The sequence below is a fragment of the Leptinotarsa decemlineata genome, unplaced genomic scaffold (assembly GCF_025532065.1).
Source record: "Leptinotarsa decemlineata unplaced genomic scaffold, Ldec_3_MD MMD2_tig00026294_RagTag_RagTag, whole genome shotgun sequence".
Lineage (NCBI taxonomy): Eukaryota > Metazoa > Arthropoda > Insecta > Coleoptera > Chrysomelidae > Leptinotarsa > Leptinotarsa decemlineata.
The window spans coordinates 328,081-350,486 of record NW_027412674.1 but is presented as its reverse complement, the minus strand read 5'-3'; the positions used below and the strand labels follow the sequence as shown (position 1 = coordinate 350,486).

Below are 22,406 nucleotides of genomic sequence, written 5' to 3'. Positions count from 1 at the left end.
TTCATATTTATATTCTATAATTATCATGATTATCTTAACTATTGGCAATACCTATTTTATAACAATTAGGACCACAACTAAGAACAAGTTAAAGAATACCACTAGATAATTCAAAATTAAATATATATTTTAACATTTTCATATAATTCTTTTTTTATATTTATCTAATTTTTTCAGTTTCTTCTTAACTTTATGAGACAAAAAGTTCTTATTGGCTTTGGTTTTCTGTTCTTTTTTTAATTTTGATATGTCAGGTGTTATACTAATGTCAACATGTTCTTCCAAATGTTTACTAATAATATCTTTTTGATCAATCCTCTGATTCACTTTCATCAGGTCTTCTACATCAATTTGTTTGGGGTATTCTGTTCCTGGAGTCTCAAAATCTAATTTCATCTTCATTACATTTTTATTTTTGTGGATTTTATACTTTTTTCTTTTTTCAACACTATTGTTTTGTTCACTTGATGTCTGAACAGTTTTGATTTCACTTGAAAATATATTGTCTTCTTTATTATATTCCTTTATCTTATTCAACACTAACATGCCGTTTGTATCAGCTTCAAAATGTATTGAATTTTCAGTTTGGGAATTTTCTTTGTTTTTTCTTCTAGTTTTCTGTTTCTTCAGTTTTGATGTAACTTTTTTCCTTAATGGCATATCAGGAATCTTTATAGTTTCCAATTCATTCTTGATTATTGTCTTTTGTTCTATGTTTGATTCTGATATGTCAGATATTCCTCCAACATCGTTCTTTTTTAATTGTTTACCAGTAATCTCTTTTTCAATCCTCGTTCTTACTTTCATTGGGTCTTCTAGATCAACAGATTTATTTCGAAAACTGTTTTCTCTCCTTGTAGTCTCCACATCTAGCTTTATTTTTTTGACATTTCTGTTTTGTTTAATTTTACTTTTCCTCTTTTTAACATCAATATTATTTTTTTGTTCACTGGATGTTTGAACAGTCTTAGTTTTATTTACAAACAATTGGTTTTCAACATTATATTCTCTTGTTTCATTTGAAACTAGCATGCAATCTGTATCAGTTTCAAAATGTATTAAATTTTCTGCTAGACTACTGTCGTTGTTTTTCCTTCTATTTTTTTGTTTTTTCATTTTTTTTGTTGATGATAATGAAGGAATCACTTTCAATTCATCCCTGTTTTTCCTTTCTATTTGACCACCAACAAACTCCACCGAATTGTCAGATAAATATATAACATCATTTTCATTATTTGAGATATCACAGTTACCATTTACTACCTTAGGGTCTTTTATTTCAATAATTTCTCCAATATCTTCATTACAATTAAAACCTCGAAATTCTTTTGGGCCCACAATATTTCTATTGAGTAAAACTGGCTTTTGAAGATTTTTGAAACATTTGTCTACTTCTGAATCACCAATCATAATATATTCATCACAAAATTCAACATCATCATCTTCATTCTCAACTAAATCAAAAAACTTCATAATATCTGAAATTTCAGGTGTTTCAATTATCTGCACCACATCATCAAAGTCCAACCAGGAAACATTCATCCATTCTTTAAGATCCTTTGGTAACATATATCCAAGGGGCAACCAATTTTTACCCAAATTTTGAAGTTTATTAGAAAAAGGTAGAAGTTTCCTATAAAACTCACAGATTCGGTTTGTATTGAATTTTGCGAGAATATACACCCTCGATACTAAAGCAAAACTGATAAAGCCAACCCTCCAAAAGTGTCCAGTTTTCATTCTCATACTTAATAAAAAAGCTGAGATTTTACAAGTTTCCACAATACGCTCCATCAATTTTGTTAATCCTTGGAATCGAACCAGTAGATAGTCTAACATGTTCTTAGTTGGTAAATAAGTTTCATCCTTATATCTCGGTGGTATGAGTTCCATGAATGTTGTAACATCATTCTGAATATCCAATTTGAAAAGAATTTCTAAAGCTTTATTCAGTTTCTCTAATGCCTTAAAGTCCTTCGCAGATCGAAATTTTTGTTTCATGCGATATATTATTCTTGACAACACTAAGAATTCGGCTCGCATATATTTGTTTTCGAGAAAGGCCTTGAGTTCTTGACATATTTCATGAAGGTAATTCAGATCTAAAATATAATTTCTGTAAGAAGTAATTTACTTAACAAAAAGGAAATAAACTCACCTATGTCTTTATTTGAACATTTGTATGTATTGATTGGGGGTAATGATAAGTCTTTCACGTTCCAGAAGTTCATTTTGTTTTCTTTTCCATCAGAATAATCAAATAATCATAAATAACCTTAATTTTAACCAAATGCTGTCACTAACCTCAAACAATCTGTACCTCTTCTTCTTGTTCAGTTTATGGCTGAAGGTACTAAGTCCGCCCAGTCCGTAACTAAAACTAATAGGGAGCACTATTTGAAACTGGATTGTCACAGCTCTATTATAGTAAAAATCAACCAGTAAGTCCACTCTCACTATTTTCATTCATAAATTCCAAAGTTCTGGGTGACCTCGAAACAAAGTGAGGAGCCAATTTCGTTCTTTAACCAAAGGCGTGCGCTCATATATAAACGAAATTTAAGGTTATTATAGAATATTTTGTGTTAAATTACTTATAACCAACTACAAAACCTAAAAAAAATATTAACAGCAGCGAATAAGCTGGGCAACGTATCAATTTCTGACCGTTTATTATAACTAATCCGATGTCCGTGATACCGTCAAATCCTTCGATACTACAGCACTGACCGCGTTGGATGAGAATCTCATCCTAAGAGCAGTTGCAGGTCTCCGGCAACTCGGGCAGATCACGTGGTAAGATAGACTACTGGTTGTATTATTCTACTGTGGCTCTATCGTCTGACATTCAAGCCATAACCGAATCGTCAGAGAAAAATTGATGATTCTCATAGGCCTGAATTTTTATCAGATACGACTCCGCATTTTTCATGGTTTGCTTGAAAATGCACAAACTCAGGAGTTGACAATGGGCTCAAATTTATTATACGACAGACCTACGGTTCTGAAAAACAATGCTTTTCAGAAAGGATCATATTGAGCAGCTCCACAACCACAACATTTCTCGATATTTGTATTTTTGTATGTGAGCAAAGCTTAGAACATAAAACTACAGGAAGGAGCAAATTGTCCAAGTCCATTCTGGTGTGACCTTAAAGTAATCAATTTGTTACTCTGAGGGTGTGACCGAATTTGATGTACATATGGCGGATTCCATGTTTCCGTTTCGGCAGTGGCGTAAGGTATGAAGAATCCCAATTACTGTCCAAAGTAATTTCAACGCATTTCAGTTCGGTTTTTTAGATTTGTCAAAAGCTGTCGATGGAGTCAAATGGAATTTCATTTTTTGAGGATATAAAACGTAATCAAAATCTTGAAAGATGTGACATGGTGATAATTGAAATAGGTTTTTATTGGCTTGTGAAATATTAGTGGATGACAATTCCACCAAATTTCATGTGAAATAGAAAGTTCATATTGATTCAATGAAAAAAAGATGTTCTATGTTCAAAGGAACAAAGCAGTATTGCCAGATATCAGATCGAGGTGGCAAGGTAATGGCACAGAATATCGGAACTACATCCGATAGTCTGCATCCGATATTCTGTGGTAATGGTAAATACTTCTGTTCTTCTGTTTTGGTAATCATAATTCAGTCATCTCAATTATTCAGCTATTGTATAGAAAAAACGTGTTTGTAGTTTTGTAGACTGGTTAGTGAAAATCCCACATCGAACTGTGGAGTATTATGCGACAGTTGCAACTTAGCTCCCGAATGTAAAAAAAGGAAACTTTCGATACCTGTGTTGATATACACTAATCTATTCGCACCTGATTTTCTGTTTTGAATTTTTTTACGCAATAGGGAACATGCAAATGTCCCAGTTTCGAAATATTTTTATTTCAACAAGTACGTTAACCCTAATGAAGCTATGAAAGGTGCTGGGAATCAAAAATAAAACTTTAAAAAGCTGTAATTTTAGACCTGCCGAAAAAAGTACCCCTGGTAGTATCTGGTGAACAAATAGATTATTTTTTCCCGTAGTTCAATTTTTCCTTTTCAGGGTTTGTTGCCGGAGATACAAATGAAACTGTCATTGTTGTGGGTCAAGATATTTGAATAAAATTCAAATAATCATGACATTTATTTTCTCAAGCCAGGTTCTGGAAATGTTAAAGATTTTTCACGTTTAATAGATTTTAATATGAATCTTGCAAAAATATCCTTGCATTTATGCATTGTTTTTCAAGTTGCGACACAACATCTGGATTTGCCGGAAAAGGAAAAGTGTATGGAAAATGCATTATTAGACGCTATAAATTTGTCTTCTCTGGCCAATATTTTTTATAAGTGATAATATATCACTGAATTAATTAAGATTTCGAAAATATCAATTGGCAAAAACTGAATCATCTTTCATCTGAATCATCTTTAGCAAAAGATTTCGTGAAGCTGAAACGTTCAAGGATAAATATAAATTGGAGCATAACATGGAAAAGCTGAATTCCGAATATTGATTCGATTGCAATTTCGAGAATCAAGAATGTACAAGAAACTAAGGCTTTTTACCCTTCACGAAAAGTTACTCTCTGTGGCTCTTTACAAACAGGTTAGGTTAGGTTAGGTCTAAAGTGAGTGGGTCTATTCGACCGTCCACCGCAACCCGCAAGGGTTTATTGTGGCTCACACCTATTCACACTTTGCCAAATAATCCCAGCATCTTAACGAACCCGATTAGTTTGTATGGTAAGTGGTCTTTCAGGTCAGATGGTAAGAGTACGGCTCTGCCGATCTCTAAGAACCTGATTCGGTCCCCAGCAGGGCAGGCACAAAGTATATGCTCTGCTGTTTCATCATTTTCCAAACAGAGGCAACACACACTGTCTTCCGACAGTCTAAGTCTCTGCATCTAAGTCACTTGGTGATCGAAACACGTGTCGAGGTGTTAAAAATAACGATTTGGTGTTGGGAAGAAACTCCAGGAATATTCATTACTATACCAAAGGTTCCAAACAGTGAATCACAAATTAATATGTTTATTGTTGTATGTCATGCCCTAAAAAAAATAACGTCCCGGCCGCCACTGGTAGCCATAAACCAATCGTGACGTAACTAAGAGCGCGAAAATTTACAATGTTCCGTGCCGCTCTAGAAGCAGCGAGAATAATGATACTGCTTTCGATGGAACTTTGGCGAAATTTCTACTGCATTCGATTACGATATATAAACGCTAGCCAGGAGGATATCGACACAGTCAAGTGGACGTTACAGTGCGGTAAGCGAAGTGATCTAGTAAGGCGATAGACATTAAAATAATAGTTGAAGTGTTTGTTGTATTTAAAGTGAAATAAAGTTATGTTTGATTATTCAGTGTAGTTAATTATTGGTCAACCCACGGGGAAAACGTAACATTATATTAAATTTATTGTTGTTTTATTGCAGATTCTGCAAACAAAATCGGAACCCCTGTGGAGCATACCTAAGTACATATCTGAATTACTAGTTTTTTTTCGATCATTTATTTGACTCTTTGAGTGGTTCAAAGAAAAACAGAGAAAAGAAAAATATTATGGTGTGGTTTAAGTGACACCTCTGATCACCTTCGTTTTTGCAATGAAGCAGCCCTGTTACTGCTGGATGGAATGAAATTTTAGAGAAAAAAGATCAAAGAAAGCCTCCCAGCCTGATGAATTGGTCATTTGTCATAAAAAATGTGAAGAATATTTGTCAGATTCTGAAGTCCAATGGTTTTGATTATATGTTAACAACACGGCTGAACCAGGATCAGCTTGAAAATATGTTTGGTCAATTGAGAAGCTTTGGAGCCCCTTACACCAATCCTTCAGCTTCCCAATTCACAAGCATTTATAAAACTGTGCTTTTTAATACAGCCCTTTAATTTCACAGAAATTCATTCAATCGTCAAAATGACAGATGTGAAAACTTGTTTAATTGTTTGAAGGGACTGTTTTGTGAACATAATGCTGACAGTAATATTAGGTACTGAAACTATATAATATCCAGATATAACACTTGATCAGAGTAGTTCCCTATCTGGAAAGTTGAATGAGTTGTCCACTAGTTATGTAGCTTGCTTCATTTTGAAAAAAATCAAACATGTTCGAATTGCAAAAACACAATGTTTTCAACCAATTATGAATCTGATGCAAATAGACTCATCTCTTTTAGAGAATGTGGTGGTGGCTGGGCTAAAAGGCTTTGTTACCCAACACTTTCATTTTATGATATTTATGATATCTATAAAATTATACACTTTTGTTTTGATAGACAACCACATTCAAGAATATTAGTTCTTCTAATCAAACAAATCGTTAATGCACAAGTTGATTTTGAATTTTTAACATGTGATAATCAACATAGATTAAGCGTAATTGATTTGATTTTGAGAATTACAATTAGAACCATATTGCACCACAATTTTTGAAAAAGTGTGAAAAAAATCATACAAGGAAAATCCGTACCCTATACTGGTACTAATTCAGTTAAGATTCAGGCATATAAAATCTATTTGAATAGAATTTAAAAAAATCTGAAAAAGCCACCACATATGTGATAGTTTACGTACTTGATATTATATTATTGTTTTATTTGATTAACCTGTTTCATTTACTGTGCCAAACTTTATAACATTACAATTATTTACCCTTCATATGCGTATAATTTTTCACTCCCACCTTGAAACATTCATTATTGCATGAATAATAATAGCTTTATTGTCCAACAGTTACCCATTTACAGGAAAATATAAAATTTTATTCACAATACTTAACCATAAACGAAAAATAAAATGAACAAAAAAGAAAAACTAATTCTATTTACCTACTTCAAGTACATGTTAGCAATTCTAATAATGTGGAGCATTTCATTGTTGTCATTGCTTTTCGAGTTTGAAAGCCGTGGATTTTTGGAAGAAATTCCAAAAATTCACGGCTTTCAAACTCGAAAAGCAATGACACTGAAAACCTCAGCCGTGAAAGTCTAAACCATTTTGTCAATGCTGTGAAGGTCAGTGAAGAATAAATCACCATAGGCACAAATGCTATTGAAATTTGTGCACATAACATATATTGGGGAATTGAGCATAATGTTAGTTCTTGTTCTGAGAGGTCTAAAAATGGATTGGTATCGGAAGCTGGCCGTGGTACATTGAAGTTAATTTGTTTAAGAATTTTAGGACAGTCAACTCTCTTATTCACTAACTTGAATAAAAATATGAGCGACGCACATTTTCTGCGATGCTCTAAACTAAAAAGTTCCAAACGTTCACATATGACATCATTACCGATACCTCTCTCTGAAAATGAGAAATTTACAAAACTTTCTTTAAGCTCTTTCAATGGCTATGTTATGAATCTCATAGAATGGACTCCAGACGATACTTGCATATTCTATCTTCATGCATATTCATGAAGCTGTTGAAATACAACAGCTTCATGGCTTTAATATTATGAAAGTTTCTGCAATTTCTAACAATGAAACCATAGGCTCTGAGATATTCTGAAACTTTTCATGAAATATGTCTACCAAATGTTAATTTATGATCTAATATTACCCCTAGGTCTTTGATCTCATTATATCTCAGCAGATCTGAATCCTGTTACTACTACTCACTATATACTCACTACTATAAACTGTTCACGGAATGCCAGTTTGGGTTTCGTAATGCTGCACTGCATCAGATCTACATCTGATGCAGTGACGAGATTTGTAGAGTTTGTAACTGAATGATTTGAGGCCTCTTCGAACTCATTAGCTATTTTTGCGGATCTCAGCAAAGCTTTTGACTGCGTTTGCCACTATATTCTTATAAAAAAGTTAAAATTTTATGGTTTTTCGCACATAGCTATACAATTGATGAGATCATATCTTCAAAACAGATCACAATCAGTGTACTGTAATAACCAAATCAGTGAAAGTTTTCCGGTAAACAACGGAGTTCCTCAAGGTAGTGTGTTGGGACCACTTTTGTTTTTAATATATATAAACGACTTACCCGGAAGTATGAATGCCCTAACAACTTTGTTTGCGGATGATGTAACATTCACTGTAAGAATTAGTGATAGATCCTCAGTAATCCAGTAATGGAAAGAAAATATAATACAGCAATCCACAGAATGGTTCACCGCAAATAAACTGATTCTCAACAAGAATAAAACCAAAACACTTATTTTTGGAAAGAAAAACACATCTAAAGAACACGTTTTGTTTTTAGGACATAACATTGATCCGAGTCTGAGCTGGAAAAATCACATCCAGCAGTTAACTAGCAGATTGTCCAAATCGATATTTGCAATCAGGAGACTTAAATCAGTTGTGAACTTGGAAGCTGCTCTCTCCGCTTACTATGGAATGTTTCATAGTGTTATGGTTTATGGTATCGTTAACTGGGGATATTCCTGTCACAAAAGAGCTATATGAGTATTCCTGTCCAGAAAAGAGCTATATGAGTATTAGCGGGCATACCAAACACTGATACTTGTAAACCATGGTATATCAAATTCAAGATCTTGACACTTCCCTCAGCTATAATATATTATAACTTGATTCATGTGAAAACACACAGACATAAGTACAGGATGAATGGTGATAACCATAACTGTTCCACAAGGACCAGATCCCATTTAGCAATTCCTCACAACAGGTTGACATCCACCCATAAACAGTTGATAGGAATTAAATTATTCAATTCCCTTCCACAACCACTGAGAGATGCCCCATTAGCTAAATTTAAACTAGTACTCAAGCATCACCTCCTTCAAACCGCTTATTATGATATATCTGAATTTCAGTAATCATCATGTTGACTTTTATATATACCTCAGGTTTACCATTTTTATATGTAATTATTTTTTATTAATGATTATTGTCTGTTAGGTCTATGTTATATTCGTAAGGAAGATATTTATTTACAAGATATGTACATAGTGTGTCTATATATGTTCTATTATTTGACAAATTGTTATTTCATTTTAATTGCTCACTGTGATATTTTACATTTATACATTTTTACTTTTTGAATCTATTATATGCGACGTATGTATATGCACTTCTGTGTAATGACATGAATAAAATATCTGTCTATCTATCTACTTTACATTTCTCCACATTGAGTTTCAATTTATTATTGCTACACCAAGCAACAAGAAATTCTAATTGAAATTGAAGATTTACACAATCACCTACTTCCTTAATTATAGAAAATAATTTCAAGTCATCCACGAAGCATAACTGCTCACAAGGTAAACTTTCACATAGGTCATTAATAAACAATAAAAACAAAAGAGGACCTAGGTTGGAGCCGTGAGGCACACCAGAAGAAGCTATATATGTTCTAGATTTATAACCGTTATAGGAGACGAATTATTTTCTATATGTCAGATAGGATTGCATCAGCTGACAGGCAGAATTCGAAAAACCAAAACTCATCAGTTTATTGAGCAAGATACCATGATCAATTTTATCAAATGCTTTAGAGAAATCCGTCTATATAACATCACCGTTACATATGAATATTATTCCTATCTTGCTATTGAAATCTTCCATAGCAATGACATCACGTTGATTTCAGTAGCAGATTAAAATATTTTTATGCAACAGTTTCAAAGTAAACAATGGTTGAGCTAATAAACTATGAGATTGGAACATTTGGTGTAAAAGTTGAAACTTTTCCTAGAGATCAACTACCCTAACAAGAAAACTGATATTTTTTCTACTCAACGCGCGTTTCGCTAACAAGGATATCATCTTCAGGAGAAGAAAATTGATACTCTATCAATTTTCTTCTAAACTAAACTGTTTAGTTTGATCTTCCTCTTGAAGATGATCACTTGTGGTGATCGAAACACGTGTCGAGGTGTTAAAATAACGGTTTGGTGTTGACATAAAACTCCATTAATTCGCAGGTATTTATGCCTGACTTTTTGTCGTATCCGACAACTTTAGACCCACCGACTTCATGGGCTTTCCAAGTTTTTTTGTATATATTATACACTCGATTATTTTATTGCACCTCTCGTACCACAAGGGTATGTGTGGTATTTAAAATTGACAAATTACGTAAAAAAACTATATAGCCAAACCAAAATCAAATTAATGAGAAATTTTGGAAGGGACTATTTTTTTATGCACAAGAAACCTTTAACTTACCACTATTAATAATTCAGATCAGAGGTTCTCAAACTTATTTTATCTACCGCCCACTTCGAGAATTAATTATTTTCTAGCGCCCCCCATTTTTTTTTACTTTACTACTTCTTGAGAATCACAATCGCAGTCATTAATTTAATAATTAAATTATGTGTGTCATGTGAAAATAAAACTTTCTGATGAGGGTAATGTAAAACACCATTTTGTAATATTAGGAAAACTTTTATTCATGTTATTAAAACAAACATTTCAATTTGAATTTTAAAACTAATCTAATGTGAAGGATGAATTTGATGATTTTCAACAAGTTTGTTAACATCAGGCTCGAATTTATTCAAAAACAGCCGTAAGTCACCGCGTTCGGTAATCTGCAACCGATTTCTCTTTTTAGTTAGTAATGTTGCCACAGCACTAAATCAACGTTCACACACACAAAATCCTTGAACGATGGATCACAATCCAGGGTACATTGCGGGATTGGCTTTTGTAGCCAAAATTCTTGGTATCAATTTTTGAATTTTATTTTTATTTCCTCGTATCAGTTCTATGAGTTCTTCTTCCAGCTGGGGGGACCCTGCTGTGTTGACATTTGAAAAAGGATCCAACACCCAGTCCGGTATTTCCAATTTTAAAATGTCCTGGAATCGTTCTGCAAAATCACTGTGGAGGTTCTCCAAATGTTGGCAGTAAACAAGCAAGTCGTCGTTGTTGAAGAATACTGCTGACAAATTAGAGAAATTGCGAAACTCACGTCTGCCGATATTATTCTTGAATAAGAGCAATTTGGCTACAAAAGCAGCAATGAGATTTTTTGTTTTAATCGAATTCAAGTCGTCACCTTGAAGTTGGAGATTGACATCATTAAATAATTTATACAGGTCTGTCAAGTACGCAATATCATTCTTTGAAGTGATGAGGTTCTACAATTCTTTGTCTTTGTTTTCCAAGAACTCTATTACAGAGTCAAATAGATTGTGAAATCGAGTCAGATAGTTACCTCTTGATAACCAACGCACTTCTGCGTGAAATAGCAATCGGTTGAAATCTTCATCATTAGCAACACAAAGCTGATTAAATAATCTGTCATTTAAAGAGCTGTTTCGGATTCAATTGACAGCTTTGATGATATATTGCACTCAAATTTTTCGCAACCAAATGTTGCCTATGAATGACGCAATGTACAGCGAGCACATCTAGAATTTTATTTTTTAAGTACGCTATGAAGTCTTTGTGAAGTCCTGTCATAGCCGGAGCGCCATCCGTAGCAGTTGATATAATATTCTTCAGTGGAATTTCTTTCTCATCACAAAATTGTTCCAGTGTATTATATATGGTTTCTCCTTTTGTATCCGTCTCTAAATTTCTGGCAAATAGTAGTTTTTGATATGTTTTCTCATTTTTAATAAACTTCACGTATGACAACAACAATGCTTCATTGGTTGGTAAAGTGGACTCATCTAACTGAATTGAGAATTTAGAAGTCTTCAGATGATTGCACGATGACTCTTCAATATTGTCAGCCATCTCATCAATTCGTCTTTGCAAGGAGCAAGGAGATATTGTAGGAAGCTCGAAGTCCGTCGAGGTCTTGCTTAGAAGCCGCTGAAAAAAGTTTTGACACAGTTGGCTGAGCTGAGTGTTTCTTTTCCAGTTGTTGACTTTTTTATCTGAATGCATTTTATTCAAATGATCTTGTAGCCTTAAGGGTTTCATCGCTTCATTCGAAAATGTTTTTTGACAATGAAGGCACATAGGCGTGGGATTTTCAATAAATCAATATTTTATATATTCCGCGCTCTACTGCCGTTTCCTCTTTTTTGATTCCGCACGTACAGCACTTTACCTAGCTAGTCGCTAACTAAATTCACTTGTTTTCGTCGAATGACATTACTGGCTGGATGGCGCGCGCACTTTCATATGAGGGCGGGCCTAGTACTTTCGAGAATGGAGACTAGAAACTTCTCACTTCGCATTGAAGCTTACCGCCATCTATTGTACAGTTTGACAACTATCGGACAGGAAATAGTTACTGTCTAGTCCCCTAGATGACGTTACACGAAGAAACGTGCGTTAAGTGTAAAGGAGCGGTAAAGTTTGTGTTAAAATAAAAAAAAAAAATTTAAATTAGCCATCGCCCCCTAAGCCGCTTTAACGCCTCCAATCTTCTTTGTGCCCTTTACTGTCCCCCTATAGAACTCCAGGGCCCACAAGGGAGCATTATCGCCTACTTTGAGAAAGATGGTAACTTATCACCTAGATGAACATTGACCAAAATATTTTATCTTTCTTTGCCCAATATGAAAAAAAAACAATTTCCACGTTATTCTACCAGTTATGACTCCACTATTGAGATCACCATAGAAGGTGAAGTGGTTGGTATACTCATTTTTCATTCAGTCAAAATCCACTTTTCAGTTACAAATACTTTATTTTTACTGATTTGTATGGTAACTTACAATATTGTACTTGTACATATATCAGTTCACTCAATTTACATCAATTTTTGTCAACATACACCACGTGGAAAAAAATACAAGACAAGGAAGAATTATAAAATTCAACCAAAGGACAAGTTAATTTTCGGAAACTCAATGGTAATATTTTTTCATTTTATTACATTTGATATGTGTGACAGACAACACTATAATTTTTTGCAATTTTCACATACGAATTGAACAAATCTAAAATAAAATATTACCAAGTTTTGTAGGACCAAGGAATGTAACATTGGATATACCTGGAGAATAACTTCGCCAGAAGTAAGGTAAAAGACATTTATGATCCTACACTCGATATATTGAAACAAAAATACTAATTGCAATATGGGATATTCAAAAAAGTGAAGATAAAAATGTCAACATTGATTTTTCTTTTGATGCAAATGTAAAGAGGCTTTTACTTTTACAAAATATTTTACAGAATAAATGTTTCTCTCAAAAACATATATGTCATATGATAAAATCATTGAAGTTTCAAATTAGCATTTTTGAATTATAAATTGTAGTGATGGAAATTTATGAAAAAAAGTTCAATTTTATTTTTTATTCAATTTTTCAGAGATGTTTACAATTCTTAAGAAAACTCACTTTGATCACAGTGCCTTCACTGATTGTTACAACAGATACATCCTATGTCTGTTGTTGTCCTAAGCAATGGACACATCAAAATTTGTTTAAAGTTATTCCTATTCTTGGAGTTTGATATCATTTTCAAGCACAATATTTGAAGATTGGGAGTAAATCTAGTATCAATAACAGTTATAACAGTATATATATACACATTAATTTCATAAGCAGAGTTCTTTTACAAGTTATTTAATGAAAAATGCCAGAAAACAAAATCTCATACTATAAGAATAATATGAACTGTTTGGTTTCCCAAGTTGTGAAAGTTGTGATGAAAATAATACTGTATATTAAGTAATGCTGTATCAAGAGCCAAGAAAAATATAAGCATTAAGTGGAACAATTCAAAATTTTTTCAAAGTTAATTCTATCAACTCCAGAAATTTCAGTCCACCCCTGATGTATCCTAACAAAATATTCGATAATTAATTGCTGAACTATTATCTTCTCATTGGCTCATGATAAATAAAATACCTTGGAAGATTTTTGGAGAGATGTGTGTAGACCCGTAAGATTTAGGGAAATGTGAGTATTCTAAGAAGCAAACACGAAGTGCTAGTAGTAAACTAACTCTCCAAAAGCCCTTACGTTATGCATGATCTTGAATACATTTTAAATATAACATAGACTAGATGGAAATGCCAGTTTTGGCCTAAGAGCATATTATTGTAAACTTAAGCAGTCTGACTATGTCAATATATACATATTTTTTGCCAACAAAACATATAATACACCCAATGGCTCTTGGAATAAATTTGTTACTTTTGAAATAAACAGATTGATTTATATAGTTCATTACACTACTACATTGACAGTAGAAACAGTTGATAACTAACATAACTCCCTATATAATAATGCAATCGTATAATCGAGAATTTTTCTGACTTAGATAAATAAATAGACATAGTAGTAATGAAGCAAGAAACATTCCCTTTTATATCAGGTAGGGAAATATACATGTTCTATACTATTTACAGAATTATATAATACAAAATTGTACAAATCAACCTAAAAGTCTAATTATCAAGTGCTTTTTCATATAGGATATATAAAACAATTATTGCCAATACATACAGAAAACTAGGTAATTATATGGTACAAAGCAAGAAGCATTTTTTTGTCAGGAACAATAATTTGTGCATTCAAAATGTAAGGGAAGTAGTCAATACAAATTCAAATAAAGCTTACAGTTTTTTGACTAGATTATTTTTTCTTGATCACTGCAAAAATCCTCAGCAAATACTTTCTTTATCGTTGTAATACCCTTTATAAACATGTTCATCTGTCAAGGAAATATGAAAAAGTCCTCTGATCCTTCGGTCTTTGAAATTATACAATATTTGCTCGCTAAGAGATAGTCAAAAAAGTAGATTAAAAAAATTGAATCAACAGAAAATTATCAGAGGAAATTTTCAAAAAAAATATCCTTACATACATACTGTACATCAATTCATACATGAAAATGACTAACAAGGTAACTCGATATTTGAAAGATAGAAAATGTTTATATGCAAATTTCTTTTCTTTGAAACCTTTTCCACCTTTCTTCTCTGTCATCTCTTGAATGAATTCTTGAAATCAGAATTGAACCGTTAAGCGAATATGTAATCAGTCTTGCTTTATTATATAATGGGTATACATTATGATAGAATTAGTAGAAAGTTCTTAACATCCATCCAGTTATTAATTGACCCTGAAGTGAATTACAGAAATTTTAAGCGTACGAATGGCTCCGATGATCGAAGAAGTATTCAAAACTCTGATTCACATTATTCCGAATAGGATCTGAACTGGTTGAGTTGCCGTTTAAGGCGGCGGCTCGGTACTGCTCGCTGAAGGACAACATTATATCACGGATCTTTGCAATGATCTCTTCTACTCAGGCATTCGACTCCTTGAACAAAAAAATACAAAATTGTCAAGTGATGTCTGACAATACTTTGATATTTGTATTTTATTATAAAATAAGGTATTTTTCACTCATGTAAATATATATCTTCTACTAGGGCAATAAAAGTATTTGTATGTTTATACATTGGCTAAATTTCTCTCAACTTCGAAATGATGAGCAGCTCTATTTTGCTGCATATGTCTGACAATCCCATTGCACTTTCCTTTGACCTGACTAGAGCATTGGATACAGTTGACCATAATCTTTTATTGGATAAGCTGTATCGGATTGGTGTATGAGGAGACGCAAATGAATGGCTTGCATCTTATCTCAGAGAAAGGCAACAAATTGTAGTATTAGGTGGAAATAGATCAACAGAAAAAAATGTAAATACTGGTGTCCCTCAAGGATCAATCTTGGGACCTGTTCTCTTTATAATTTTTATCAATGATATGGTGTACGTATGTCCCAATGCTGGCAAAATTGTCATGTATGCTGATGACCCTAATATTCTCATATCAGATAATGAATTAAAAAATACTGTTACCAGAGCAAGCATTTGTGGTAATGATTTTCATAAATGGTGCTCATTTAATGAACTATTAGTTAACCTACAAAAAACATTCTTTATGGTATTCAGAACAAAAAATATAAATCGTGATATGAATTTTTTAATACTAGTGAATCATAAATCAATAGAACAGGTAAATTTCATTAAATTCCTGGGTATCAAAATAGACCAAAAAATTACATGGGAACCTCATATTGATGATCTAACAAATAAATTGAGTACAATTTATTTTATTATCAGACAACTCAAGGGCACAATATCAGACATACTCAAATTAGAGTAATTTGGACTTGTACAATCTGCATTGAGCTACGGATTGATTTTTTGGGGAAATTCAGTACATATGAATAAAGTCTTTATCATCCAAAAGAAAATAATTTGATGTATGGCTGGTGTAGCTCGTGGAATCTCTAGTAGAAACATATTCAAACAACTCTCAATTCTAACAATCCCTTCACTTTACATTCTTCTGATTATCATCAATGTCAAAAAAGAAGAAAATAACCTGAGTAGAAGATGTGATTTTCACAAATACAATACGAGAAATAGTGAGAGCATCCACCAGTCATACTTAAGATTGAGCATTGGTCAGGATTCTCACATATACCAAGGAATCAGGTGCTATAACCGACTTATGAATATATTCCCGCACTTACTCAGCGAGTGCAAATGTGCTGGAGGATAATCTGACTCGTTATCTAATAAATCAATCATTTTACTCCATTGAAGAGTTTTTAGACGCTATATTGTAGAGACTTTTAATCTAATTGTTTGTATATTTTCTATATTTTAAATTGTATATTTCTGAATTTTCTTTATAGCCTTGTGACTATAGTCCGATAATTTTTTTGCATGTATATATGTATTCTCTTGAATGTATATGTAAATTCTTCAGTGATGAATAAATAAATTCTAATTCTATACTGCTCTAGGCGGAATCAAGCAGGGTAGGTCAGTCAAACATTTTCCGAAACAATATCTATCAAAAAGAGACAAGTTCCCAACCTTCCTTTGATGTTCTAGTTCTAGGATATTAATGTTGATTATGAGGTTCTGTCTCCAATCAGATGGATGGCTCTTATCTGAATGGAATCTAGCAGTTTCTGGTCAAGTTTAGGGGCGAAATTCCATATATGCAGGCAATATTCCAAAGCAGGTCTCATTTGTATCAATAATATTCTGTGTAAGAAACAGCCAGTCATGGGATGAAACAATGGAATGTAATAAACTCATCCAATTTTTACATCATAGCCATTTCTGAATACATTTGATCTTCAGCGATTCAAGTCCAATGTGAATCGCTACTTTCGCATAGGCACCGCTTTTTAAGAGCGCCTTAAGGATTTTCCTGTAGTGCTTCTATACCTTGCCACCCACTGCCACCCCAACTAAAATTTGGCACCCCAATTGAAAATGTTGAATTTACGCCTATGTTTGAAACGAGAGTAACTACCTTTTACTCAACTTTAATTTTCATCTCATATCAAGTATCTGTCAATGTGGATATTCAAGTCATTTTTGACAAAAATACTCACCCTACAAAAATACTTTAAACAATGATAGGACAAAACTTCGATGAACATCGTGAATAGATTGTTCAATAAATCACAATTATTATTTTTATTATTATTATTCAAATTACAATTTTGCTCAACTGGCTATCGACCGAAGTCCTTCCGCCCGTGTAACAAAATTGCTTTAAAATAACATGCTTATTTTACAATATCAAAAAAAAAAAAATAATATGATATGGATATAAAAATGAACAAACAAAACAATTTCATTGATAAAGTTGTGTTATTTTTTCTAACAGTCTTTCTGTTGGGTGTCGATGTCGTACTCTTGCTTGGGGGTTTCTTGTCACAGCATACTTTCTAATGATTTCCACATTGTCGTCTTTTCTAGCAAACTTCTGAGTGAATGACGGTAGTCTTTCCTCGATAGGGATATTACCAGTGACTTGATACAGTAGAGGGTTTGAAGGGTTGTGTTTGGGGTTATTGGGATGCCTTAATCTTGTTATTTTCCTTATAGCCGTTGTTTCAAGGCCCTTTGTTTGATATTGAGAAACAGTGGGTGCGAGTATTCAATAAGTGAACAACAGATTAGTTCATATATTCGGCTTGCTGTTGATATGTTTGCACCTGCTCCCGGGTTTGTCAAACTTGTGAAATGTGCGGCTCTTGAAATCACTTTCTTTTTTTTTGTTATTGACGTGGCTGTTGAAATTTAGTCTGGAATCGGCAAAGAAAAAAAAATTGTACGGTAACAGGGGTCTAGCGTTTCAACGTACGATCCCAATGAGGATAGTATACAGAGTCTCGAAAGTCATCAAAGAAAAAACATGGCTGCCTATCATATACCATCAACAGAAAAACAATGCCCGCCCATCATCTATCATTGAGAGAAAAAACGATGGCCGACATCTGAAGAGTTTAAAACCCTATCCTTGCGGCACACCAATGACGACGTATGCTTCATGACAACGTATGCCCCATATACCTCATGATGACGGAGATACAGAGACTTGCACGGGTACTCCAACCTCACAACTTTTACTGGAGAACATGAAAATTAAAACAATAGAAGCGCTGCTCCCTCTCCAAATATGTTATTTTATGAAGACAAAGAAAATGTGAGAAAATTTGGCATTTTGAGCTTTTGGAACTTGGAAACATGCAAGCCACCTCGAACAACTACATATCCATTGCGACGAATTCAACCCCAACAAAATGGTTTTTCTTCTGAAGGAAAGTTTTATGTTGCTCTTAGCGATTCTCAATAATACATTTTATATCTATGTCCCTTATGGAGTTCAACGTATAGCAGTTTGTTTCTATACAAATGGGCTCAAACATGAGTGTACTAGAACAGTGTGGCAAATCATGAGTTTCACAGAAGTCAATGAGAATGAATTTAAGAAACGCACAATTATACACTCAAACTCATTTTTCAAGATCCAATGGAACGAGATGCTGATAAAAGGTAGACAGTACATTATAACCAAAAATATCATTAGAATGTCATATGTAAGATGCTTTTCAATATACTAATTATAACATGTATAATATTATGTTGCATTATACCTATTCTATGAGAAATTATTGCAAAGATGCTGAAAAGAAAAATCAATTTTTTTTTCACGAAAAAAACTATATTCACAAATTTCATTATGGAACAAACCAGTCACTTTACGGGACAAATGTCGAATACTGACGAATTATTAAGGACTTTGTAAGGATGCCTCACGAACGTTCATAATCATGGCATATTATGAGATTTTATCATTCATGAAATTAACACACTTTGGTAGCTCACTTTGTGGCACGGCTTCGTTACTTTATTGCACAAATGTGCCAAAGTTGTCATATATTATGGATTTTAGACATTCATAATAATAGTCGACAACAAAGTATTATTAGAAAGTTTTATCATTGATTTAACATGTATTTTATGGAAGGAGGGGGGGGTTGCTGGTGTGAAAATACTGTTCAATATATCGACGTATTTGAAGGAAAAGCAACATTTGAGTAGAACTCGCATACACATTAAATTTTCGTCTTGAAAGTGCCACAATTGTTATTAGTCGAAAAGACAATGGTTGAGAATAAAAATATTCTTTGGCATACAAATCTTTTGTTTCTTTCTTCAAAATATGCAACAGTTTCGTATTCCGGCATTTAGTTACTTCGAAATACGTTGGTATGTAAATGTTCCCAAGAATTGAAAAGTTCAATGAAACGGCATTATACCCGTTCGATTGTAACAAATTAATAAATACATTACATCTAATACTCGATTAAAATAGATGTTCTATATAGGTGCATTAATGTTTAATGCCGATATCGCTTCATTTGTGTAACTGAAAATAGATTATCGATGGAAATTGGGGATTTGTAATTATTTTGGATATTTCTGATGGCTTCACGATTTTTTGAAGGAGTTAATGAGTTCTTTGCAGATTGTTGAGTAAGCTGCAGAGGGACCTCTGCCTTAATTCTGGTAATTTTCACAATCAATTCGCAGGTGCCTATTACTTTCCTATTCTTGATAGTCACTCTGTTATTATTTGGGTTGATTATTCTTACTGGAATGGTCTAGTTGTTACCACTTATGAGAGATCTGGCCACGAAAATTTCCATTTCAGTGCCGTTGAATGGCTCTATCAATGCTGTGCCCAAGCCACCAGGTGCAGCAATTGCCGCTTGAATGATTCTCTCAATGTTGCGAGTGAAAACACCCCTTTTTTCGGCCACTATAATGTCATCGAGATAGACCAGGCATGTTTACCAGGTGAGTCATCACAGGACCAATTCCATCAGGCGTTCAAATGTTACGAGTGCTTTGCATGATCCAAACAACATGAACTTGAACTGATATAATCCATTGCAAGTAGAAAATGCAGTCTTCTCTTTATACCCGGGGAATGACCTCTGCCAATATCCGCTTTTTAGATATAATGTTGAGAACCATCTCACTCACTAGAAGAAACGTCTTCACTTTCAGATTTTAAATGTACATTATGTGTAATTATTAAGCAAATGTACTCATATATACATACCTAAATCACTTTAGATTAGATTAGTTTAGTTTCTATTCCACAATTTCCAGGTCTCCGTCTCACTTCAGCTTCTCCATAAACCGTCAGTCTCCAGTGTCAGTTCACTGTTGACAGAACGAGTACTACTAATAACCTCTTCAAACTGATAGTGATGAAAATATCGGCTTTGATTACTGACCTCGTTGCTCCAGTATCGACAGTGAAAAGGTAATGGTGCTCATTAGGAAATCCATCAATAACTAAGCTGTTACTGTTGTGTCCTTTTGTGCAGACCGAATACTCAGGATCTTGGGTTGCAGCAGCCAATGAACCCCCCAAATACTTGCTGAGTGTAGTTTCTTCAAACACCGACGCTCTCGTTCGGGTGCTCTCATGTTCTGAATGTAGATTCATTTGCCAAAGAGCTCCTTTAGACCTGCCATTAATCGATATGTTATTCTATCTTTCTTTTCGTTGTTGGCGGCATTTTTGTCACCTTCAAATTTTAGGGCATGAACGATGACTTCATTTAGTTCTTCATGACGCGTCATCCTCAGCGACTGCTGTCACGAGCCTCGTCGATGAAATACAATGAGTTATTTTTTTGGATGCTTCTGGATAGGCCAGTCTAACCAGCGTTTCGACTTCATTCCAAAACTCCTGCAGCATCTCGGATGTACCTTGAGTTCTCAACTTCAGTTGAGCTTGGTAGACATGTTGTAGGTGCTATCTACCATATCTGACCTCCAAAGCTGACTGCTTCATAAATAATTTTTCTACTTATTCACACGAATATTTTGTAGCATCTTCAAGGCCTATCCTCGTAGTGTCTATATAAGGAATGTTGCTTTCTCTCCCATTATTTTTCGCAGCGGTCTCAAATTGTCTGCAATAAATTGACCATTAAGATTCGGCTTCGAAGGTTAAAGTTTTAATAAAACCAATGCAAAACTGATTTTCTTCTTTTTACTGAATATTTATCAATGAGTCTGCCTGTTTCCTGTTTTGTAGATATTTAGTAGCAATTCACTATCTTCATTTCGGCGTAATGGTTCATCCTCTCTCCTTCATTCATCTTCCTCTCTCCTGTGTTCATCTTCCTCTTTTTTGTTTATTCTCCGCCAGGCTCGTTCATTTTCTCAAGTTCTTACATCCTGTCGTAATCGAAACACAGTTTTCTAGATGTGCTGAGGTGGAAAACAGGAGGTACTGACTAGTATACTCCAAATGGCAACAAGATGAAAATAGAGCACGAAAGTACCTCACTTAAGATTCAATACCACATAGCACTGTTTCCAATTCTTCATGTATGTGCCCATTAATCTCAGAAAATAACTCTAAAGGAACAAATGGGTGCACTTTTTCCTACAAGGATACTATTTATGGGTCAACAAAAACTAAAACTATATCATTAGAGATAAATTGTTGATCACAATATTGGTTTGTTAAGAATCTAAGCTTTGACATTGACTACCAAATTTGGAATATTTTCCACTGAAAGACACAACTAGTTGAAACTATCAAAGTAGCAGTAAACTAGAAGCGAAAGTATGTAAATTAAAAATGAAACTATACTATTTGAACATTCCTCACCTTCAGATTTTCAAAATAGTGCATAATTTGATCGTAATCCATATCCAATTGTAGGTCATCTAAACTTGGCAGTTCCGCAGTTGTTTTATTAACTTCAATATTGTTTTCATCTGCACTGAACATAGGATTTCCAACTATTGTTGCTCTTTTAACTTCTGCACTGTTTCTATTGCCTAGAACAACATGAATGTGATTTAGATTCAGTAAGTTTATTATTTCACCAACTCTTGTAATATACTCTCAAATAAATTTGATGTAAGGTAAATACTCTGAGAGGTTGCATGGTATTTCAAAGGCTCCGTTCATGGTAACTGATAAAGCTTAGGCACCATTCAACTTTCAGCATGGGTCACATAACACCACTGTATTGACACGTCTTTTTAAATGCCTTTTACATCAGGCAAGCCTTACCGTGTACTTATTCTTACCCCTGAGGGAGGAACCATTCTTCTGACGTTTGACCCTGGACTGAGAAGCCCTACCTGTAGCTGAGCTTTCGTCATCATAGCTGTCGCGAT

General features: G+C 33.8%; 2 protein-coding genes across 2 annotated transcripts in view; both read right to left on the bottom strand.

Moving 5' to 3' along the window:
- Window positions 1-106: 106 nt before the first annotated feature.
- On the bottom strand, window positions 107-2,326 carry LOC111502467 (uncharacterized). Its single transcript, XM_023156554.2, has 2 exons — window positions 2,159-2,326; window positions 107-2,102 (listed from the first exon to the last, which is right to left on the bottom strand). The coding sequence occupies exons 1-2, from the start codon at window positions 2,229-2,231 to the stop codon at window positions 139-141; spliced, it is 2,037 nt and encodes a 678-aa protein (XP_023012322.1). The 5' UTR covers window positions 2,232-2,326; the 3' UTR covers window positions 107-138.
- A 10,250-nt stretch (window positions 2,327-12,576) lies between these two features.
- The window catches only part of dtn (transmembrane protein 132C dtn), a 237,620-nt gene continuing 227,790 nt past the window's right edge, over window positions 12,577-22,406 (bottom strand). The window contains exons 15-16 of the mRNA XM_074180115.1: window positions 21,889-22,061; window positions 12,577-15,187 (exon numbers count right to left, since the gene is read on the bottom strand). Of these exons, the coding sequence (XP_074036216.1) occupies window positions 15,173-15,187; window positions 21,889-22,061 (188 nt within the window). The 3' untranslated portion in view covers window positions 12,577-15,172. The remainder of the gene's footprint in view (window positions 15,188-21,888; window positions 22,062-22,406) is intronic.